The 21,491-nt window shown below is 37.6% G+C and overlaps 1 protein-coding gene and 1 long non-coding RNA gene across 2 annotated transcripts; both read right to left on the bottom strand.

The window, feature by feature from the left end:
• Positions 1 to 2,034: 2,034 nt before the first annotated feature.
• Positions 2,035 to 12,742, bottom strand: FDX1 (ferredoxin 1). Its single transcript, XM_032219862.1, has 4 exons — positions 12,513 to 12,742; positions 8,417 to 8,541; positions 6,021 to 6,150; positions 2,035 to 3,942 (listed from the first exon to the last, which is right to left on the bottom strand). Exons 1-4 carry the CDS (start codon positions 12,662 to 12,664, stop codon positions 3,828 to 3,830), a joined length of 522 nt encoding a protein of 173 aa, XP_032075753.1. The 5' UTR covers positions 12,665 to 12,742; the 3' UTR covers positions 2,035 to 3,827.
• Positions 12,743 to 15,990: 3,248 nt separating this feature from the next.
• Positions 15,991 to 21,169, bottom strand: LOC116509953. The gene is made up of 3 exons (XR_004255579.1): positions 21,087 to 21,169; positions 18,262 to 18,310; positions 15,991 to 16,141 (listed from the first exon to the last, which is right to left on the bottom strand). It is a non-coding gene; the product is annotated as an uncharacterized LOC116509953 (long non-coding RNA).
• Between the last annotated feature and the right edge of the window lie 322 nt (positions 21,170 to 21,491).

Genomic DNA, 21,491 nt, shown 5'->3' with positions numbered 1-21,491 from the left:
GATGAAATTTCCTTATCAATACCCCAGGTTTCAAGAGAACACCAAGGTAGTTAGCTTCATGAAGTCCTTTCAAACAGAAATTCCCAGATGAGCTTTTCCTCTGCAAGAGATAAGCCAGCGAGAAACAAAATGAAAATTGCTGCATTCTGAGAACATAAAGTAACTTTTTCTCTTTCCCAGCACACGATAATCTTTTAAGATCTAAAATTCCTGAGATGAAAAAAAATCTTTTTTAAAAACATGCTTTACAAACAAGAGATATTTCATTCTTTTAAAAAAAGAAACTTCCCTCCTAAAAGCAAGTTTTCCCCTTGGTTGCAATTAGTGGAAATTGCAACAAAATATTGCAGTTTGTGGCATGCTCTTCAGAGTGCCAACTAGCAAGGTACTCAGAGAATGGGTTCATTGATGATGACTATGTTTTCACAATCCAATCAACCAATTGTATTTAACCAAGTGTTGTTATTAACCTAATGGGATCACAGAACTGTTCTGAAAAGATCAAATTTATTACAGCCTATCCAGTTGTTAAGGTCTACAGAAGTGGGCCTTTTGAATTTGACCCCATTGTCAAAGACCATTTTTTCTGGCATACAAGGGAGAACCAACTTCTCTGCTGTTTCGGTATATGCATTCCCTTTAGAGACACATTTGGTAAATCTCACTAATCTTTCCTTAGATGATTTTAATATTTAACTTTAATCGTATTTTATTCATATATTAATTTCCGTTGACTGTTTTCAGTATAAACCAGAGCAGAAGATAAATCCTTAAATCTGTCTAATAAAAGAAGTTGTATAATCCCTGCAAAATTGACCAAGAGTAACATCCTGAACTTGCTGTCAGCCAGATTTAACAGCTGATACACATCAAAATGTGTATCAGCTGGCACTTAAACCTGCTCAAGCTAATACTTTGTTTTTCCAAAATGAATCTGTGATCTTTCAAATTATGCACTTATTACAAACTAATTCAAAAGACAATTGTCAAAACAGGAAGCATCATTAATTTAAAAATATGAAAAATATATACAATGTGGTGCAAATTTAGCTGATAGATTTTTAAAAAAAAAATAAAAAACAGTATTTTTTTTTCAAAAAATTAGATTTTAAAACAAATGCTTCTTCCTATTTTCAAATGGCATTTCTCCAAATGACAGTCTATCCAGATATGGTCTCCTACTGTTCCCAGAATTAGATGCAATGGACTTTGGCAACAGCCAGAATCTAAAAAAATTGTTGGGAGTAACTCTTTAAGATCTAAACTATTGTCACAATACACAGAGCAAGCAGGCATTAGAATTGAAATGTTAATCATTTCTATCTCCCACCTCATGCGGGTAAAGTTATCAGTAATGGAAAAAGTTCTAAGCTGTCCTATGGACTTTTGAATCTATGAGTGATTTTTTCTTCCACTTTAAATCTACAGTTGATAAAAGAAACATAAAGCATGGCCAACAGTCCAGGAATGCAGCTTTGGCTTTTCTATTAAAGCCAGATGTACTAAGCTGGGGTAGAAGACACAATGGTGCTCTCAAATCTATTTTGCAAAAACTTCACAACTGAAAAATCAAAGCACATTCACAGAAAAAGTTAATGAGTGATGGTCTTCCTCTGCCAGTTATACTCAGTACAGAGTTGGTTTTTTTTTTTTTTTTGCTATACCAGCATAGCAAGGACGAACATAATATGACTTTATTGTGTGGGAAAGGGTTATTATAAACTGTTTATATTATATTGTTCAAATATTATGCACCAAAATACATTTATTTCAAATATAGGAGACTAAGACTAAGGCTCGACCAGCTGTTAGTCCTGAAAGCTCTCCAGGTTATTCTGGACCAACTATTCTTTTTCAACCCAATCGATCTTCCATGAATATTATTATGGGGAAAATAAAAGCCTGAAGGCTAGGAAGACATCTGTTGCTTTAACCAGTTATATTTGTTTCAAGAAAAACTCTTTCTTCCAGTCAAAGATGATTTCCTGACAATTGTTAATATTCAGAAAATGAAAGACATCTGCTCACAAAGAAGAAGAAAACTAGATACAAGGTTTATTTTCAGATTCTGAAAAATGCTAAGTACTGCATCAGCAGTTTAAATAATCTATATTTATAAGATAGGTACAAAACTGATACTAAGTGTTGACTCTACCTAGTTTTTCATACCGGCTATTTCAAGAAACATTTTTAAAAAGAAAGCACAGATCACCTGGACAGTGAAGTTTGTTTGCACTTGTCGTTTCACGGCACTGTTGTTTTCAATGGTTGATGAAGATAAATCAAAATATCCAGTGTCCATGAAGATTTTTTTCAACAAAATCTAAGACATTTACATAATGTATTCATTTATTCTCTATTTTAAAAATGGAACAGGAACAGAGGTACTGAAATCATACCTCCCTTCCTCCCTTCTTTCTTTCCTCCCTCCTTTTCTTCTATCTCCAATGGACTCATTGACTATTTAGCTCTTATAGACTGATAAGAACATGACAGTGTATATTTTTTCATTAGCTCATTTAATTTTCAATGGCTTAGTGCATACTGGAAATAACTTAATCATATTCTTTTATATAACATACTAAACACTACAAATTAATACTCCATGTAGTCTGAAGGCCCGTGCTTCAGCATATATGAAAAACTTCAAAAGATGGAAGAGACTCAAAGGTTCTATGTAAGAAATACCATGGCTTTGGTATTTCTATGTAAGAAATTTCCGACATCGCTTTGGACCAGAGTATCCTAAGGATGCCTGTTGCATCTCCCAGTTGTCTACATTCTGAGGTAATCTGAGCCACTCATTCAGGTGTCTGACAGATATGAGATGGGCGATAACTGAAAAAAGCCCCTTCTCAGTTTCTGATGTTCTCTCACCAGAGAAGCCCACCTGAATGTTGCTATTTGTACAAGAACAGAGGTCTCCAACCATCTGGCTGGGGAATTCTGGGAGTTGAAATCCACAAGGCTTAAAGTTGGCAAGGTTGGAGACTCCTGTCCTAGAAGAAGACATTTTTATTTCAAAATTTTAATTGTACTGTCTATTTTGCTGCCATTTTAATCTGTGGATAGAAGAGGAAGTGGATTAGAAGTTGAACATTTGATTTAAAGCCCCATCACAATGGAATATATAGCTCCTCCCCCTCAACCCCATTAGGGATAATATTTCTATCATTCTGGGAATAAGACACCTGTTCATGAAATGAAGCATACCATAAAACCAGAAATGCATCTTTGCCCATGTAACATCTTTAAAATAACATGGTATTTATGCAGTATTTCTGATTTTAAAAAACCTTTGGAAATGCTTCTGACATGTTGGCTACAACATGGCATACGACTATGAATATGCAATTCCTAGAAGATTCAATAGGATTTTGTACAATTATACAATCTTACAATTAATTTGCACCAAAATTGATCAGCTAATAGTGAATAATATCCCTATTGATTTACTCTCTGGTAAATGTATTTTCAGTAGTTCAATGTGAAACCTGTAATTTAAAAAGTGACTTTTATTCTCAGCTACTGCAAATCCAGCATGTAATTATTACTTTGGGAAAACATGAGTGCAGCAGGAGTAATGATGCATTATTAAATGAAAATAAAAGGAGTGATTTCCTGCTCTTTAACTGTATTTTATCATGTTTCTATCATTCCACAGGTCTCTTCTAAATACCTTGTTTTATCCTTTCAAAATAAGGCCAACTGTAATTTTAATAAAATCATACCTTAACATAGATAATCAAAGGATGAGTATTTCACTTTCTTTAGGAATAAGTAGTAAAATATTTTTAATATCATGAAATACACCTGAAAACATTATTTTATGGGTTCTTGCTCATATCTATATACTGTCGGGCATCAGCAACAGCTTCAGGCACTCGGACAGTCATATTGTTCATATATTTCTTCAAACAAATTTGACAGCCCAAACGTGATCTATAGAAGGGAAAAAGCACATTGTAAGAATGACAATATTATAACATTATATTACTGTAATATTACAATGTTTGAAGTTTCAATGGCACCGAAAAATGTGACTGATATTTGTTTTTCACACTTATGTTGTAGCACCCCATGGTCACGTGATCAAAATTCAGATTTGGCAACTGTCTCACATTTATGATGGTCGCAGTGTCCCAGATCACGTGATCAACTTTTGCAACCTGACAAGCAAAGTCAATGGGGAAGCCAGATTTACTCAAAAACTATGCTACTAATTTAACAAGTGCAGTGATTTCACTTAACAACTGTGGCAAGAAAGAGCGTAAAATGGGGAAGAACACAAGTAACGACTGTCATGCTCAGCAACAGAAATTTTGGGCTTAGTTATGGTTGTAAATGGAGGACTACCAGTACAAAATTACAAGCCCAAAATATATTGATGGAGGATAGAAGCTAAAGTCTATTCAATGTTATATGCAAGAACAAAAAACTGAAGAGATTATGGATTATATATATTTAGCCTTAAGCCAACCTTTCCCAACTTGGCACAGCTGTATAGACTTAAAGACCCCAAATCCCAAGAGTAATCACAATCACTGGGAGCTGTAGCATCTATATATTGAAAAGGCCTTGACAGGGGAAGACTAATTGAGATAGTTCGGTTTGCTTTGCAAATTCACTTCTTTGCGTATTTTCTAGCTAGGGGAGAAAGGGTAATTTTAAATTCCCTATATCCAATCTGTATAACATATATCTGTAATGGCGAACCAATGGCATGTGTGCCAGAGGTGCTATTGCCCCAGTTCAGCTCCACCGTGCATGTGCCTCCTGCCAACCAGCTGGTTTTCAGGTTTCTGCCGTGCATGCACAGGGCACACGCGGGGGGGTTGTGCACACAGGGCGGGTCACGCACACACACATGTGCAGGAGATGGGTCATATGCATGTGGGGTCATGCATGTATGTGCAGGGGGCGCACACATTGCATTTTGGGGTTTGGGGCGCGCACGCATGCACATTTTGGGCACTCGGACCAGAAAAGGTTAGCCATCACTAACATATATTATAATTAACTCTTTATTCCTTTAACAGTTTGACATAAGAACCAAGGGTTTGTAATAGAGAAATATTTTCTTTCAGGTTACATAAGAATATGGCAAAAAAAAAATGTTTACAAAACTTATGCAAATTTCATGGAAGACTAATTTAAATAAATGAATTTCTTTGTTCTGTGAAAATCTAACATTGTTTTAGATATTAATTTTGAGAAGACACTAAGCAAAGCTTGGAAAGATAAAGAAAATGGGGATATACCAACATTGGACAAGAAACATTTCTGCTTTTAAAGGCCAAGGTTCAGAGCCTGGGTATGGATAACATAAGTCAACTTTGTGAATAGGTTTGGATTAAACTCGTAAACCACCATTAGACAAATCATGTTCAATCCTCTTCTGATTTGATAACTGATAATACTTTGCAGATAAAAAGTAGATAGTAACATCAGCAAGGATAACAAACACACTAACTACTGGGCACATTTGAAAATTTGAATTTTGAAAGTGGTAGTGAATATTCTAGCAAAATGTCCATTAATGATAGGTACAGTATGTTCAATCACAAAGTGTTAATGAAGTTAATTCATACCACATTCTACAGCACTTCCCCCTCCGCTCCCTATTATCTCAGGGCATCTCAGTTTTCTAAACAGGGAGCACATTTAAACAGAACTTCGGACTGCAGCTGTACACCATTCTCTAAGAATGCTCATAAACCTATATGCAGTGCAGGAATATTTTAATAAATAAAACGATACTGAATTTATGTTTTTATACCATCCAGAATCACTTTGCGACTGAGGTGGGTGGTCTCCAAATCTGATGTATAAATAAATAAATCTCTTTTAAAATCTAGAAAAAACATTGAAGAGCAGGTGGAAAAACGAGCATGATGTCTGTCAAGAGTAATTTCCATGGGCAGATAAGACATTGCTTGTCCTTGATCTAAGCAGCACATGGTCAATTGAATAAAAACAGTGAAGATATTCTCAACAATTTTATGTTGATTTCACCTTACCTTTCTGTCAAGCCATAAGCAAGGTCCAGCATATCCATTTCTTCATCTGTGATGGCATCTAATTTTTCAAATATGTGGTCTTCAAAGATTAAGTGACATGTAGAGCAGGCAAGTGTTCCTTCACATGCACCTAAAGTTAAATTAGGTACACATATAATTCATTACCTTTCAACATCACTTTGTGTTCATCATTCAACATAATCCCATACATTAATGTGAGATAATCACCTCCATACAGAAACCTGGCAGTATATAAAGTGGGGAGAGTGAATGGAAGGACTGATGCTATTCCTGACAATTAACATTTCACAGCCATTATGGCAAACAATGTATGAAATAAGCTTAAAGTGCTATGAAAGTTGCAACACAAATCAGGACAATTTTAATTCAACACATCTGAATTAAAGGACTTAAATATCTGAGGACATAAGGTTGAAGAAGGCAGTTACAATATTTGTACCATATAGTTTAAAGATATAGTATGCAGCATCATAGGCATCCTCAATTAGTAATGACAGATCAGGATAATGTAGGCAGGAGATATATCTATGCTTATAATACAGATAAACTACAGCTATAAAATCAAAATAAAAAAGGAACTTGAGCAATAGTGTTGTAACAGCAATAGCATCTTTTAATTGAACAAGAATTATGCTTAAACATGAGAAGGATTTCATCAAGCAGGCAAATATTTAAAGCCTAAATGTCAACATATTGTTTGTATGCCTGCTATGCCCCCTAGTGACATAAAAAAGCTGAAACAGACCACATTTGCTTTTCTGAGCATTACCAATGTAACTGATCTTTTTTTTAGAGGACTAAGAATTTTAAATATGGACAATACTAGACTTTTCAATTTTATTTTCTATATCTGGAATATTAAAAAATATGAGGTCTGTTTCAAGATGCCATATCATTCCACTGTGTTAACATATGCAAATTAATCTTTGAGGCTAATTTTTTGCTTTCTGGGAAATACTAAGTTGGCTATCCCTTAATCCTGCCATTTTTAGTTCTGTTAATCATAATTTATCTACCTTTTTAAAAGTTTGCTGTTGTACTGCCTATATGTTGCAAACTTCCATAACTCACTCAAAAAGGCGGTATTAAAATATTTTTGAATAAACACATTTCAGAAAGTGATACTTGGTTCAGTGCAATGCATTACATAATTCTTTGGCTTCAAAGAAAGCAAAACCAGAAGAGTCACATATCTGAGGCCAAAGAAGACAGCAGGTTAAACAGTATAGCAAAGATAACAATATAAAGAGAAAAATCCCTAACTATATGTGAGTGACATATTTTATTTAAGTCATAACCCAGTTTGTTTGTTTTTGGCTTAGGGTTACCTGTGGAATCCCTATGATTACATCTGTAAATGTTTGCTGATGTGTTAACAATTATTTTAAAATGTTCTCCCATGTCCTGTCTGAAAATTATGATAATATGGTTTAATACAACGTATAAATCCAGCTCAATTATCATTCATTCAATGACCATTCAAAATTATGACGAAGCTGAACAAAGAGACTAAGAACTGATGCCTGAAGTTACTGCTATTGCAACACCTCTGCAGTTATGTGACTTGCACTGTGACCTTTTAGCAGTCCATTTGCAATTATGAGAGTTTGCCAAGCTTCCATGATCATTATTTGCAATCTTTCCGGTCAGTTTTTCCAGATAGTCAATGGGAAAATGTCTGATTTGGGGATGGAACTTTTTCAACCATCAATTTGGGGGCAAAGGGGCTGCCTGTCAGATTGATTTTATCCCGCGTGGGACAGAGTCTCCCACTAAGCATTTTGGTTGATTTCAAAGATGCTGGCTGAAAAAGTCTCTGGGGAGAGCCAAGTGGGATTTGGGCACAGGGTGTTTTACAGCATGGGTCTTTGGAGCCAGCCTGTCAGCCTGATTTTGCCTCATGTGGCTAAAATCTATCTGGCCACATGCAGCAGTTCTGCACACAGAGGGGAGCTGCCTGCCACCCTTTGGCAGGGAGCTCTTTCACTCCATCCACTTAACCACTACAAAGGGGAGAGCTGGGGTTGTGGTTGTTGAGCAAGGTGCTCATGTGGGCATCTTGCTTAAAGACTGCAACGACTTAAAACCAATATTGCAGGCGCAGATGTGATTGTAAATTGAGGAATACCTGTAGAAGAATAAACTACAATTCACTAATTGTCACTGCTATCAGAACAAACACACAGCTGTGGAAGAGTTTCACAAACCAACAATATTATTCTTTTTCCTAATTTTAGCAAAAAAACAACAACCTTATACTAGTGCTTTTGCTTAGAAGCTGTTAACTTTGAATCAAAAGTCAGAGTTTCAATTCTATTTTTTTTTAAAAAAAATCAACTTAAATTTCTTATAGGAAAGGAAATATATTTACTTACCAAATCCATCTATGTCTAGATTATTATCTATCACAACATCTAGAAGGGAATCTCCAACCTTTCCTTTGGCTGTTAATTTATCACCGTCACGATTTACAAAGTGCACTGTAACTTTTTCTTCCGAGCTGGGAAAAAAAATTCAGTACCTTATTGTTCTTTTTTAATCCGATTTTTTTACAACGTTGTTTTTCAATAAAGTAAATATTGGTTTACGGAGACTAAATATATCTATTTAGAAAACTTATATGGCTTCCTGTCTTATTCTCTCAATGACATTCCATAGAAACAAAATAAAACAAATACTATCATGGAACTGTCCTCAGACAAGATACCAATAACAATAAACTCAACTCCAAAACTCATAACTCCAATACACAAATCTCATATAAGAGGAATTAGGGCAGGAGGAGAAAGAGAGAGGGGGGAAAATAAAGACAGCACCATACAATCAGGGAAAGGCTTTTTGAAACAACTTTGTCTTCAACTCCTTTTAAAACATCGTCTTGATAAAAATAGTTGAAAGATTAAATTGTTTCAGAGAACCTTCCCATGATTTTATGATGCTGTCTTTATTTTTTTTTTGTCTCTGCCCCCAACTCTAATTTTGGTCTGGTACTGTTTGCTGTTGTTGTTCTTGCTGTTGTTTGTTAAATTCTTATGTGATTTTATATACTGCTATGACTGTTTGAATTCCTCTATTAAATTCTATGTAAGCTGCTTAAGAGTCTTTTTGATTACAGTATAAAGAGCCTTTTTAAGGTGCTGGTTTTTAATCTTAAAGCCCTGTAAAGGCTTCATGTCTGTGTACTTGCAGGACTAGTTTCCCAATCAGAATTAGCCTGCCTTGTACATTCATTCTTAAGAGAGGATGCTGCGGAACATTGATTAAAGACAAAACTGCATTTATTCCTTATTATTCCTATGCAGTGTGTTTGTGTGTGTGTTTGTGTATATAGAGCACTGAGCAATAGCACTTGATTTATACACCGCTTCATAGTGCTTTAAATCACTAAGTAGTTTACAAGTCAGCATATTGACCCCAACAATCTGACTTCTCATTTTACCAACCTCAAAAGGATGGGACTCTGATTTAACCTTGAGCCACTCGGGATCGAACTCCTGGCAGTGGTCAGAATCAGTCTGCAATACTGCATTCTAAGCACTATGCAACATGGCTGCTACAGAATCTATATCTCTATAGATTCCTTGCTTATGTAACTAAGATGACAATCATAATTGCCAAGATGTCACTCCATATTTCATCTCAACACAATAACAAATATAATTTATGTTAGGTACAGATTGATACGCACTATGACCATTTAGAATGGCACAGAAATGCCAAGATTAATATATCTGTTTTTATTGTGTAGGTGGACTAAGTTGAAGAAACAATAAGGCAAAATAACAAAAATGAAAGTATCACAATTGTGAACATTAAAATGGTTGAATCATTTAAATTCTGCTACAACCTCTATCAGAAAAACCACTCAGCTCAGAGGTAAGAGACTGAATATTTCCAAAGCACCTATAATCATGTATTTTTCATATTCATACCTTATAGCAATCAAAGGCCTTCAGTAGTTTACATAATTTAAAAACCATTTAAAACATCCTTGGTTACAAACTACTATTAAAAATAAAAACAGCATAAACAAGACATAATACAAACAATACAAAACAGAAGTTAGACATGGAGGAGTTTCTTTGAAACGTTTAATAATTTCTAGAACATCCATAAGGTTATTTTTAATAATTTTCAGAACAACAAGGAGGGGGCTAGTGTGATCATTCCTGGGAGATTGTATCTCTGCTGCCACTGAAAAGCTGCATGTTCTTCCTTCAGTTCTTTAATCTCCTGAAAACAATCTCTAATCTCTAAGAATAATGATCTCATGTGGGATCATTTCTCTTAGTTTGAACTAACCAGTTTGACCAGTGCAGGTTGGATCTTCTTTCTGGATATGTTGGATTTAGGCTATTGACTGCCTAGTTAGACAACTTTTTTTTTGCTCATAGAATGTACAAGAACTTAACTGACTACAATGACTCATTATGAAAAGGACAAGATAGCCTGAAAAGTGAATGCTATTTGAATGAAAAAAATGAGAAATCTCAGGGATGAAACTAAACCAGAAAATAAAATAAAAAAAGTTTAGACAGCAATAGTGTTGTTCCCAGGAGCACATAGATACACCTCCACTGTTAACAAGGCACAAGTTTTAACTTGAAGGATACTTTATTTTACTTAGCCTTTCTGATCTCAAATATGATATGTACACACAAATGCATATGCTGATAATGTTTATTATTTCAATGTATACAGATAGCCATCTCAAATTCATGACTCTGGACAGATAATCTCCCATCATCTTTCCAGGTCAGTATTAGTGACAGCAGTCATTGGTTGATTGTCAAATTGTGAATAGTGTATCCCAGCATATGCCAGCAGTTGATTAAATAACTACCTAACTAAAGCTCTCTGGGATGCCGGCCTTTGCCTTCTTATTGCTGTTTTGACGCTTCAAATAATCAAACAACTATAACAGCAATAGCACTTAAACTTATATACTACTTGAGAGTACCTTACAACCCTTTCTAAGCAGTTTACAGAGTCAGCATATTCCCCCCAACAACCTGGGTCCTTATTTCACCAACCTCAGAAGGATGGAAGGCAGAGTCAACCTTGAGCTGGTCAGAATCGAACTCCTGGTACTGAGCAGTTAGTTAGCCTGCAATACTGCATTCTAACTACCAAGGCTCTTTTTAAGTCCAACTAAGCTGAATGAAGCAGAAATCTTGCACAAATGCAAATATGCATTACTATATCAACACGGATAGAATCCAATATGCAAAACTTGTGTGAGTTATTCTTTTCATGTGTATAGGACTGGGGGAAATTCCAGAGCAGATCTGGAATGCCTAGAGAATGTTTTTCTCTACTTTGCAAAAACAAAGTACAACTGCCAGAGAATGATAACGCAAGCATAGGAGTTATTTTGCAATAGGGACAGGTTCTCACTTGATCTTCTCTTCTTTTATTTGAAGTCCAATTTCAGCAATCTAATTTAAAAGAACAAGATGGACCTTGTGCCCATGTGAGCACAAGACTTGTAGGCTTGCTTCATATCGTGTGTGTGTGTGTGTGTGTGTGTGTGTGTGTGTGTGTGTGAGATTCCTATTTGTTGGTTGAATTGTGTTTACATGGAGAAATCATAATTACCAATAAGGAGAATATTTGTAGCTCAGGGTTGACCTGAGGTGTTCTCCTAGCTTGCTTGTTTCCCTGCAGAAGCAGTGACTAACACCGATGATGTTACCTAGTTTGGGTAATGAAACAAGCAAAAAAAAACAAGCAAACTCAGAGAGCATCAAGGACCTCTCAAACCATGGATTGCTTCATTTCCCCCTTTAACTTCAAAAAATAAAGGCTAGCAGTCTTACACAAGCAATTATTTTATTTACGTCATCCAACTTTCACATAACAAGTGAAAGTTGGCACTTCCTAAGGTGAAAGTCTTCACCTATGAAACTTTAGGCCAGGGCATAGTTAATCGCAGCTGACTGACAATCAGAGTTAGTAGGCTTTCGTATTATATGCTTATAGAGTTTGCTAAGTCATAAACAAGCAAATCTAAGTGAAAGTATGTTATGTAAAGCCAAAGTCACAAATAGGTAGATCCTCTTCCAGATTAGACAGTACAGTTTGACAGGGTAGTTGTACGGTTAACAGAACCACGGTTTATCTGGTTTATAGGTTCTTCGGGGTTCGAACAATACACTTAACTATAAATTGACGTCAGGGGCGGCATTCACACAACACCAGGGTCATATTACCAAAAGCCGTTGTCGCAGCCCAGGTACAAGAGTATTGGTGGGTCGGTGACCGTGATCAAAGTCACGGCTGGCATATTCTATGACCTCCGAGCTGACCTAGCCTAGCCCAGGTACTGCTCTACGCCTTTCTTCCCTCACTTGGCGCGGTTAACTCCCTTGGAACGAGGGGAGAGGCGAGCGAGCTGAGAGGTGCCCGTCGCCCCCACTTCCAACTCAGGCCAGGAAGGCTGATTTGGCGAAGACAGGACAAAGCTCCTACCTGAGCCCCGTCGCCGTTTGGAAGGACCGGCAAGAGCCAAGGCGGGCTGCGTTGTTCCAGCGACTGCCGGCTCGGAAAGGAGCCTCCAGGAGCCTCCAGCAAGAAGACGGTGCGGCTCGAAAGAGAAGACGGAAGCTGCCTGAGGTAGCCATGCTGTAACGGCGGCCGACGGCGAATCCCCCCAGCCAGCGGAAAAGGCGAGCGCGAGCGACTTCCGCTTATTACTTGCCGAAATCCAAAGGTCGCTCCGTTTATCCAACCGGAATGCACGGCGGCTATTCTCATAGGTGTTTACGCTGCCGACGTCAGAGGGGCCGCGAAACGCCCAAGGGTTCCCTCGCCTGGGAGACGGCTTACGCGAATTACGGAAATGAAACTTTCAGGCACACGCATACCAAGAAGAACGCGGGGAGAGCGAGAGCCTGGGCCGAGAATTGCGCATGCTCTGCTTACCCGGCTGATCCTCGGCTCCCTTTTAGTTTTAAGGGATTTGCGGGATGTATAACAGCGCAACAGTAGTTTGTTTTATTAAGTATATTTAAGTAAATGTCTAACCATGTCTTCAAGGTGTACTTAATGGATTTTATATGGTGTTTTTTAAATTTCTAAAGGTGGTCTAAGTGTAATGATTAACATTTGGTTTTCCGTTCGAGATCCATTACTTAGTAGTTTTGGATATTTAAGCAGCCTATTTTAATGCAGGGACTTTTTTTCATTTTGAAATCTCAGTTAAATTAGCAAATGCTATTTTACACCAGTAGAGGGCAGAGCAATATAAGGAAAAGAGCAACATTAGGTGGGTTGTTAATGTGTAAGTATATGCATACTTTATGTGAAATGCTCCTGCTTCAACGTTTGTCATATAAAAAGATACTTTTCCAACATATTGCCCCAACAATCCCTTCTCCCCATCAGTGAATTCACCATCATATGCTAGCATAAAATTACCTTATTTACTACCCTGATGTCTCCAAAAATGAGAGAGGATAACAAGTTTAATTCTAGAGACCATATGAAAAGAAAAATCCTCATGCACAACATGTGTAAAAAGCTAAATTACATTAGCTTAAATTAATAAGTGCCATTGTAACTGAACAGTTACTAAACGAACAGTTGTAAGTTGAGGACTACTTGTACTAGAACTTGCGGTCTCCGAGTTTCTAAGCCTGGTACCTTGACCACTGGATCAAATTTGTCTTTACCTATCTCTACAGAAATAGAGGACTCTTAAATAGATACTCCCTCTGCTTTTCATATTTTCACTTCCTCACAGAATTCTGAAGCTCCTGGCTATATATCAGAGAATGGGAAAGATAATAGATCGTGCTTATTTTCCAGTCTCCTTCCAGCAATTTTGGCTTGATTTTTAAAATATTCTTAATTTCCCTGTTTTCAGCAAAGCAGCTATAGGTATTTATCTGCATCTGTATGATATTTGTCATGTTTATTAAGGATGACTGAGATGTATGAATGTCTATACCTGTCAAGTGGCAAGGAGGGTGTGCTCTTTAGAATCAATTTATCCTGGATCAGTACCATTGCTACTTGGGAAGAAGAAGCTTTTCAACCTGTGGTTCAGGAACCCCACTATACTGTGATAGAAGAATGCAATTATGACCTGTATTAAGGCCTCTGATGAAAAGGCACATCGGTCAGCCCACCCAGCAATCTATGCTGAGGACTGCTTTTGGGATGTGTAGAACAGAATTTTAGAAACTCCAGCTTTTCCCTATTCAGATCCATGCAGAATTAGTTCATAGGCTTTTTTCTGAAGATAATAAATATCTCTCTATATATAAAAGCCAAATATCACTCACTCATCACGAAATCTCCAAAACCTACAAACCTGAAATTTGGCATGTATGTTGCTCTTGGCTTCTAGGTGTTCGCTAAGAAAGAATTTTTCAAAATGACTATCAGATCATTAGTATTTCTTATAAAGTAATTAATACTCTCTGATGCTGAGGAGTTCTACTCTCCCTCCCCACCTGAAAAAAACTCTGCTACAACTGCCAATTGCCATTGTAACTTTGAACAGTTATTAATGAATTGTTAAATTGAGGACTACCTGTATATTAACACTCTCTGATGCTAAGGAGTTAGACATTCTCCTCCCCCTCCCCACCTGAAAATAATCTGTTTCAACTACCAGTTGCCTCATATTCCATTACCTCAGTTCAAACTTGCAGACGTTCTACTCCTTCACTCAGGAGCGGTCTGGGGCTCCTTACAGTACTAAATGTCACCACAATGTCTACGCTTTACACCTATGGAACTACTTCTGTACTCAAGGCGGCGGGAGCGATATTCCCTTATTTGTTTCAATCGCCAACCACCACTGAGCCAATGGATTGAACTGGATTTCTCTTGCACTGGCCAATCACATAGTTTCGTTGCGAAGCACGGGTATCCAGCTAGTCATAGATAAAATAATTACTGGAAATTGGAATGACATTTTTTTCTGCTAATGCTCAAGGCCTATAAATCATTGACCTAACTGGTGCTCCTAACTCAGCCTAAGCCAGCTAATTATTTATTTCAAAAAATAATGGTAGACATATACAAAATTCAACAGAAGTAACATTTTAATAGCCTACTGTGACCCCTATGGTAGGACAATCAGCCAAAGAAAATCTAATGTATGGTTTCATATAATCCAGTAGATATAGGATTATGATGACATGATCGCCACTGTCCATATTCTATGCTGCTTTTCAGAACTATCAACCACCAAACTTGCTTGTTAGGCTTCCAGATGTTTCTGTGAGCTACCAGCTCAATTTCAATTAAAGGAATTTGGCTGTTTTCTTGGTGGACACAGACTGCAGCCAAGGCGGCTCCACACCCATTTGCGTTACTCAGGTGACCTTGACGACACAGACACACCACCAAGTAGCCTCAAAGACTTTCCAAACCAGGGGTATCAAACTGGTGGTCCGTGGGCTGGATGTGACATGTGCAGGCTATGCCTGCCCCAGCTTCACGAATGGGAAAAATGTCGTGAAATATGTGACAGCAACATGACTGAGTTTGGTATGCTCTAAACCAGAGGTGGGTTGCTGCGGGTACATCTCGGTACGGCCATACCGGTAGTGGCTGGGAACAGCTGAGAGCATACCAGTACGGTGGCTCATTTGGCCCACCTGCTTGCCCGCACTCTATAGCTGTTTTTATGGCAAACGGCAAAGTGCGCATGTGCGCACAGCGCGCGGTGCCTGCGTGAGCCCCAACAAGCAGCTGGTTGTCGTAGTGGCAGTGGATTTGTGCAGCGCACGTCAGGCACGTGCACGAACAGACCACGATCAGCGTACTGGTAGCGACGGTAAGAGCAACCCACCACTGCTCTAAACAAATGCAAATGACCAGCTGTCTGCAAGGAAAATAAATCCTTCCATTCCCCACCATCCAGTCAGAGCTGAAGAAGCTTCTTGGATGAGAAGTGAAACATCTTCAAAGAAAAACAAAGTCTAGTTGCCTCTTGAAAAAAAAAGCACCTTTGGGGCAACCATGACCTGGGTGACTGAGAATCTCCATAGACATCTTTACACGATGAATGATTATGTTCTGCTTAATTGAAGACAGTCCTCTGTTATTAGCAGCACGTGCTCAAAAAGCAATTCGGTCCAAGTCTGTTTCAAAGACAAAGAGTACTTGCTCAACCAAATTTGGGAAACAAACTGAACAGGTTATCTGGAAACAATCTTTCCCATTCTGATGCAAGTACCCATTATCCCTCGCAATAAATCATGCTATCTGGGCTACTTAGAGGTGGAGTTCAGTAAAATTCATTACTGAATTATGGCAAGAATTTCCAATTTGCGTCTATATACATAATTTATATGCAAGTTGTCTTTTACTTTGGAAGCGGAATCTTGTCTAAATTGAGTGAGGTGGAAGACCTCAGCTCAGAAGCAGTGCAAGAACTCTCCTTTTCAAATAGAGATATCTAAAGAGATTGCTTGGACATTCAAATGCATTTGTCATAATCTATGCAATTTAGGGTGAGCCTAAACACTAGATTAGAGCAATTGTGTGTCTTGCTTCTATCTGCAGTTTTCCTATTGACTTGGTGTAATAAAATTCTTGATACATATTCAAATAATAAAAGTCAAGAACTAATGAGTAGTAGGATGGTATGTTTAGCTAACATATCTTAACTTTATTTGTGCATGGAAGGTTTATTTATCAGTTCATTATTTTGCAACAATCTCTATTATGTATATAACATGATTACAAAAGCTTTTTCTCTGGCTAGCTGACAAAACCATTGCATTTTGCTTTGCAGATTTGGAATCAAGTTATGGGCTTGGCTAAGCAAAGCTTTTAGTGCCACATTTTCACACAATTTTACTCAGCCAAGGACATTTGGGGGGTGGGGGTGGCGGCAGGCAGATCATGTTTAAAAACGGGATGCTTATGAACATCAATATGCCTAAGATACCTTCATGGGCGACTGCCAAATTATAAATTATTTTTAGGATATTTTATATTGCATCTTAACTTGTTTGCTCTGTCTTCCACAAAGATAGACTGGGGTGATAATATCTCAAAGGCTAATAAGGCGGATAGCTAGGAAAGAGCTAAAATTTCTGGAAAAATATTTTGTGACTGACTATTCTCCAACTGGCATTTACTTGGAAGCAGGATCTCAGGTAAAATTTATTTTGTGGTAGCATTAAAACATTAAATACATTCCCTAGTTGAATAAATTCATCTCTAACTAAGAAATGTCTTGCAGAATCTGTCCAAAATCTCAGTTTAAGGCAGTTTACTACCAAAGGAAAATCCACAAACATAAAACAAGGCCACCATTCTTCAACAACTACTATTTGGAGATACAGGTAGCGTTTATTATGGTCTGTAAAGCATTTCCTATTGTAAAACATTGCACTGACCCCACCCCCTTCACATAATCATGGGGTAGATACTTGCCAACCTGTTTGCACTTAGAACCAGTTGCCAAGTGTCCACCATTTGCTATCTTCTGAGATGTTATTGTTAGCTAATGAACCCTTCATTTTCCTTCGGTCTGCTGCTGAGAGAAAGTGAACTACATTTTACTGAAGAACGCCTGACTCTAGACAAACGTGGGCATCCTCAACCAAGATATTTAAGCAGGCAAACAAATGAAGAAAGGCAAGAGAAAGTGAAAATAGATCAATCTAATTATTGATGGAAGTGGAGCCAAAATTGGCTGTGAGTTATCCATGTAACAGAACAAATAGAATAGAAAAAAAATACAAAGTGTCTTAAAATTGATGGCTTTGTGTGTGTATATATATCCATATATTGCATTAAGCCAACAACAGCAACAATTTAAAAAATGGGTAAGCCAATCTTTCCCAATCTTGCCCTCACTAAATATATTAGCGCTAGCAGCTGTACAATTCTCCAGGTTGCTAAAGCTAGTAGAAACATTGTGCTAAGTCTAAGACATAATGCCGTCTCTTTAGTTTGCACTTAGTATAACATTTGAACTTAACCAGAGTGATTTGTAAACCACAGTTAATTCCATGACTGAGTAAAAGCCAAGTTTCATAAAAACTGTGATTTAGGTTAACACTTGAATCCAACTCCTGACCTGCAAAGGCCTCATTATGTTAATTTTTGAGATTTTATTTGTTGGAAAAATTAACACCAGTGCCTATTGGTCAAATGGTTTGCATGTGAGCAACTACAACATCCAGTGAACCTGCACTAGGAATGCTTCCAGATAGATGACTTCTATCAATCCAAAAGCATTCTGTACCTTCTCTATGTCTATCTTCTTGTGGCAATTCTTCCCACTTCTGTGCATCCTGTGAAAAAAAAAAAACACGCACAAGAGTGTTAGAAATGGAAAGTGTTTTTGAGTGCCCACTATACAATTCTTTGAATCAGGCATAATTATAGTAAAATGAATGTTTCATCCAGAAGCTTCCAATGAAGGTCAAGACATGTTGGCCTAAGGACAGATGAAATTTCCCCCTCCCCTCAAAACTAATAAATTGGCATCTTTTTGTCAATTCTCACCCCTCCTCTTCAGAATTCCCCTAATTTGAAATCCCTATACCGAATGAGAGAAATCACCAAAGAATTTTTTTTCTGAAGAAAGTAATTGGTTAGACACTGGAAATGATGTATGCCAGAAACTCAGCATTATGAGCTAGAAAATATTGATCACTATATTTCTGAAACAGCATGAGCTGTTCTGACATATCTACAGAAACTAATCATCTGCTTATTTTGGTGTATATTTTGAGGAATCCAGAAATCAAGGTAGGATTGTTTTACGCCCACAACAAGCTATTAAAATCATGTTTTACAGGAAAAGGGACAAAACTTTGCTCTCTTTTGCATCAGTCATCCTATCTGCACATCTTAACTTTAGAACATGTTTTACATTTCATAGCCAATGTTAGTTCATATAGCAAATGAAATTGCTGCTGCAGTTGTGCCACTTATTTCCTTATCTGCTACATTTCCCAAGCATTTATTGACTTTAGATTGTGTTTATATGACCGTAATTTTAAAGTCCTATGAAACATACAAGACAATTTATATTACCTACTATTTCCGCAATTGTAAATCTGTTATATTGATTTATGAGATTAGATTAGAGAGAGTAGATAAATATTATTTTAAATAGCAGGCTAGCCAAAGTTATATGACAAATGAATGGTACTTTTTGATATGTTGCATTACCTTGTAAACCTGTCTAGCAAATGATGATGTATAATAAACAAAAGACAAAATGTTCTTATTGTTTTAAACAAGAGAATTATACCTATGCTTAAAAGTCCATATTGATTTAAAAGAAATTGAGAACAAACAAATCTGGGAACATTTAGCAGATCAGTGACTTGGAAATATTTTAGTATCATTCTATTCCAAAAAAGTATGTATTATCAGGCACAAAGAATCAGGTCCATTTATAAAGTTACAGCACATATTCATTCAAGCCTATGTACAAGAATCTGACCAACTAAAGTTCAGCACTAAATAGGTACCAACAGAATTCAGGAGGGATTAGACTTGGACTGCTTGTGGGAATGTAAAGCTGATGATACACTTACTGTATTTTTCTGAGTGTAAGACGCATCTTCCCTCCCCGCAAAGAGGGTGAAAAATTGGTGCGTCTTATACACTAAATGTAGCTCCATCCACCGGCCCCAACCCCACACCCATCGGCCCCAACCCTTTGGCCTCTGCCTCCCAGCAATTTACCTCTTTGCAGCAATTGGGGGTTTGCAGGGCTGCAATAGGCTATAGCAATCCCTGCAGCCTGAAACAGCTGATGATCGGGATAAATTGTAAGCTGTTTGCTCCACAAGGCAAATTGCTAAAAGGCAGAGGCCTCTTTTTTTTTTCTTGTGCTAATCAGGCTGTTTGCTACAAGGAGGTAAGTCAACAACTATAAATGCCTATAGAATGTTCAAATTAGTAGACTTATTTTTTAAAGGCTGCTTTATTATTCTAGACAATTTAACAAAATGAAGCTTTTTAAAATAAATGCTTGATGTGAAGAGACCAAGTGATATTGTTTTAAAAAGTGCTATTCTTTTAAATAGCAGAGAATAACTATACTTTCAGAAAGCACATCAATTTTAACAGCATCTGTACAAGTAGTGTCTGAAATATAACACTACAAACAGTGTATACTGTTTGCTGTAAGAAGGCAAATTGCTGGGAGGCAGAGGCAGATATTTTTCCCTTGTTTTCCTCCCCAAAATCTAGCATCTTATACTCCAAAAAATACAGTAACTAGACAAGTCCTATTTGTTTATGGAATTCATATATATACATATACATACATACATACATACATACATACATACATACATACATATATATATATATATATATATATATAGTTCTTTCTTAGATTTAGTCTATATATTAGTCTATATATATAATTCTTATATGTAAAATTATTATTATTAGTGAGAAATTACAAACCCAGGACCTCCCAAAAACAGTTAATGAAAAAAAAAATCAGTAGTAGTAGCATCTAGAGATTCTAGACTAAATCTAAGAACAAGATAACCAAAGGAAGATTAGAAGGCAACATACTGCTAAGGCAACATGTTGTTTCTGAAGGAGTGATACAAAGCCCTGTGTGTGTTTGTGTGTGTGTGTGTGTGTGTGTGTGTGTGTGAGAGAGAGAGAGAGAGAGAAGAGATCCCAACTCAACCCACGAGTGAGAAACTAGTCTTTCCTCTCGCTCCATAATTACTGCTCCATGTTAGTTTTCGTACCAATGCAAATATATTTGCTCCTGCTGCAGCGATTTGTTTTGCTAATGGCCGTTAATAGGATATAGTACTTTTCACTGCCTGCATCGTTCTGCATTTCATTTTCATTTGACCTCATTCATTAGAAACTATAAGATACATAAAAAGATGGCATAAGATTTCGTGCAAAAGTGTAGACAACCAAGGCTCTGTTAAGGGAGACTTTACACTTCTTTTCCTTAAAACTCGCTCTAAAACGAACGGAACCTACGCCTTGCTGTAGTCCAGCCCAAAATAAAGTCTCAAAAGGGAGGGGGGACTTGGAGCTCATCGCATCCCCTGCTTATTCAAAAATGCTAACCAAGAGACCGTTACCGACACAACCGACCACGTGATCCCGCATTTGATTCTGAAGCCGCTCGACCCCGCCGCCTCGTCTCTCTCTTTCTCCCTCCCCCCACCCCCAACTTTCCAATTCTCGTTTACATAGAGATACTTCGGAGCCGCAGCTTCATCCCGCCGAAGCACGCATGCTTCCCTCTCTGTCCGCGCATGCTCCGTAGCGAGACGGAGGCGCCAACCGCTGTGATAGGGAGAAAAAAAAATCTCAAAGGGTGCCGCCATATTGCGGATCTGTCAGCGGACGCGGCGCTGCCGCAAATCTAGCGAGCCCCCCTGAGGGAAACGACAGCTCGCCGCCGCGGCCCTCGGAGAGTCTCATCAACGCTGCCAGCCAAGCTGTGTAATCGACGTGTCCCGTCCGCTT

This window comes from Thamnophis elegans, chromosome 6, assembly GCF_009769535.1.
Source record: "Thamnophis elegans isolate rThaEle1 chromosome 6, rThaEle1.pri, whole genome shotgun sequence".
Taxonomy (NCBI): domain Eukaryota; kingdom Metazoa; phylum Chordata; class Lepidosauria; order Squamata; family Colubridae; genus Thamnophis; species Thamnophis elegans.
Note: the sequence above shows the minus strand (reverse complement) of the source record. Positions and strands in the feature narration are given on the sequence as shown.

Bases quoted from the DNA above. Each gene is read 5' to 3' on its own strand.
- FDX1 (XM_032219862.1), bottom strand. From the start codon at position 12,664: ATGGCTACCTCAGGCAGCTTCCGTCTTCTCTTTCGAGCCGCACCGTCT. The intron at 8,542-12,512 runs GTAGGAGCTTTG...TTTTTTTCCCAG, and splicing joins CAAACGGCGACGGGGCTCAG to CTCGGAAGAAAAAGTTACAG. The intron at 3,943-6,020 runs GTAAGGTGAAAT...TCCCTTCTATAG, and splicing joins GCTTATGGCTTGACAGAAAG to ATCACGTTTGGGCTGTCAAA.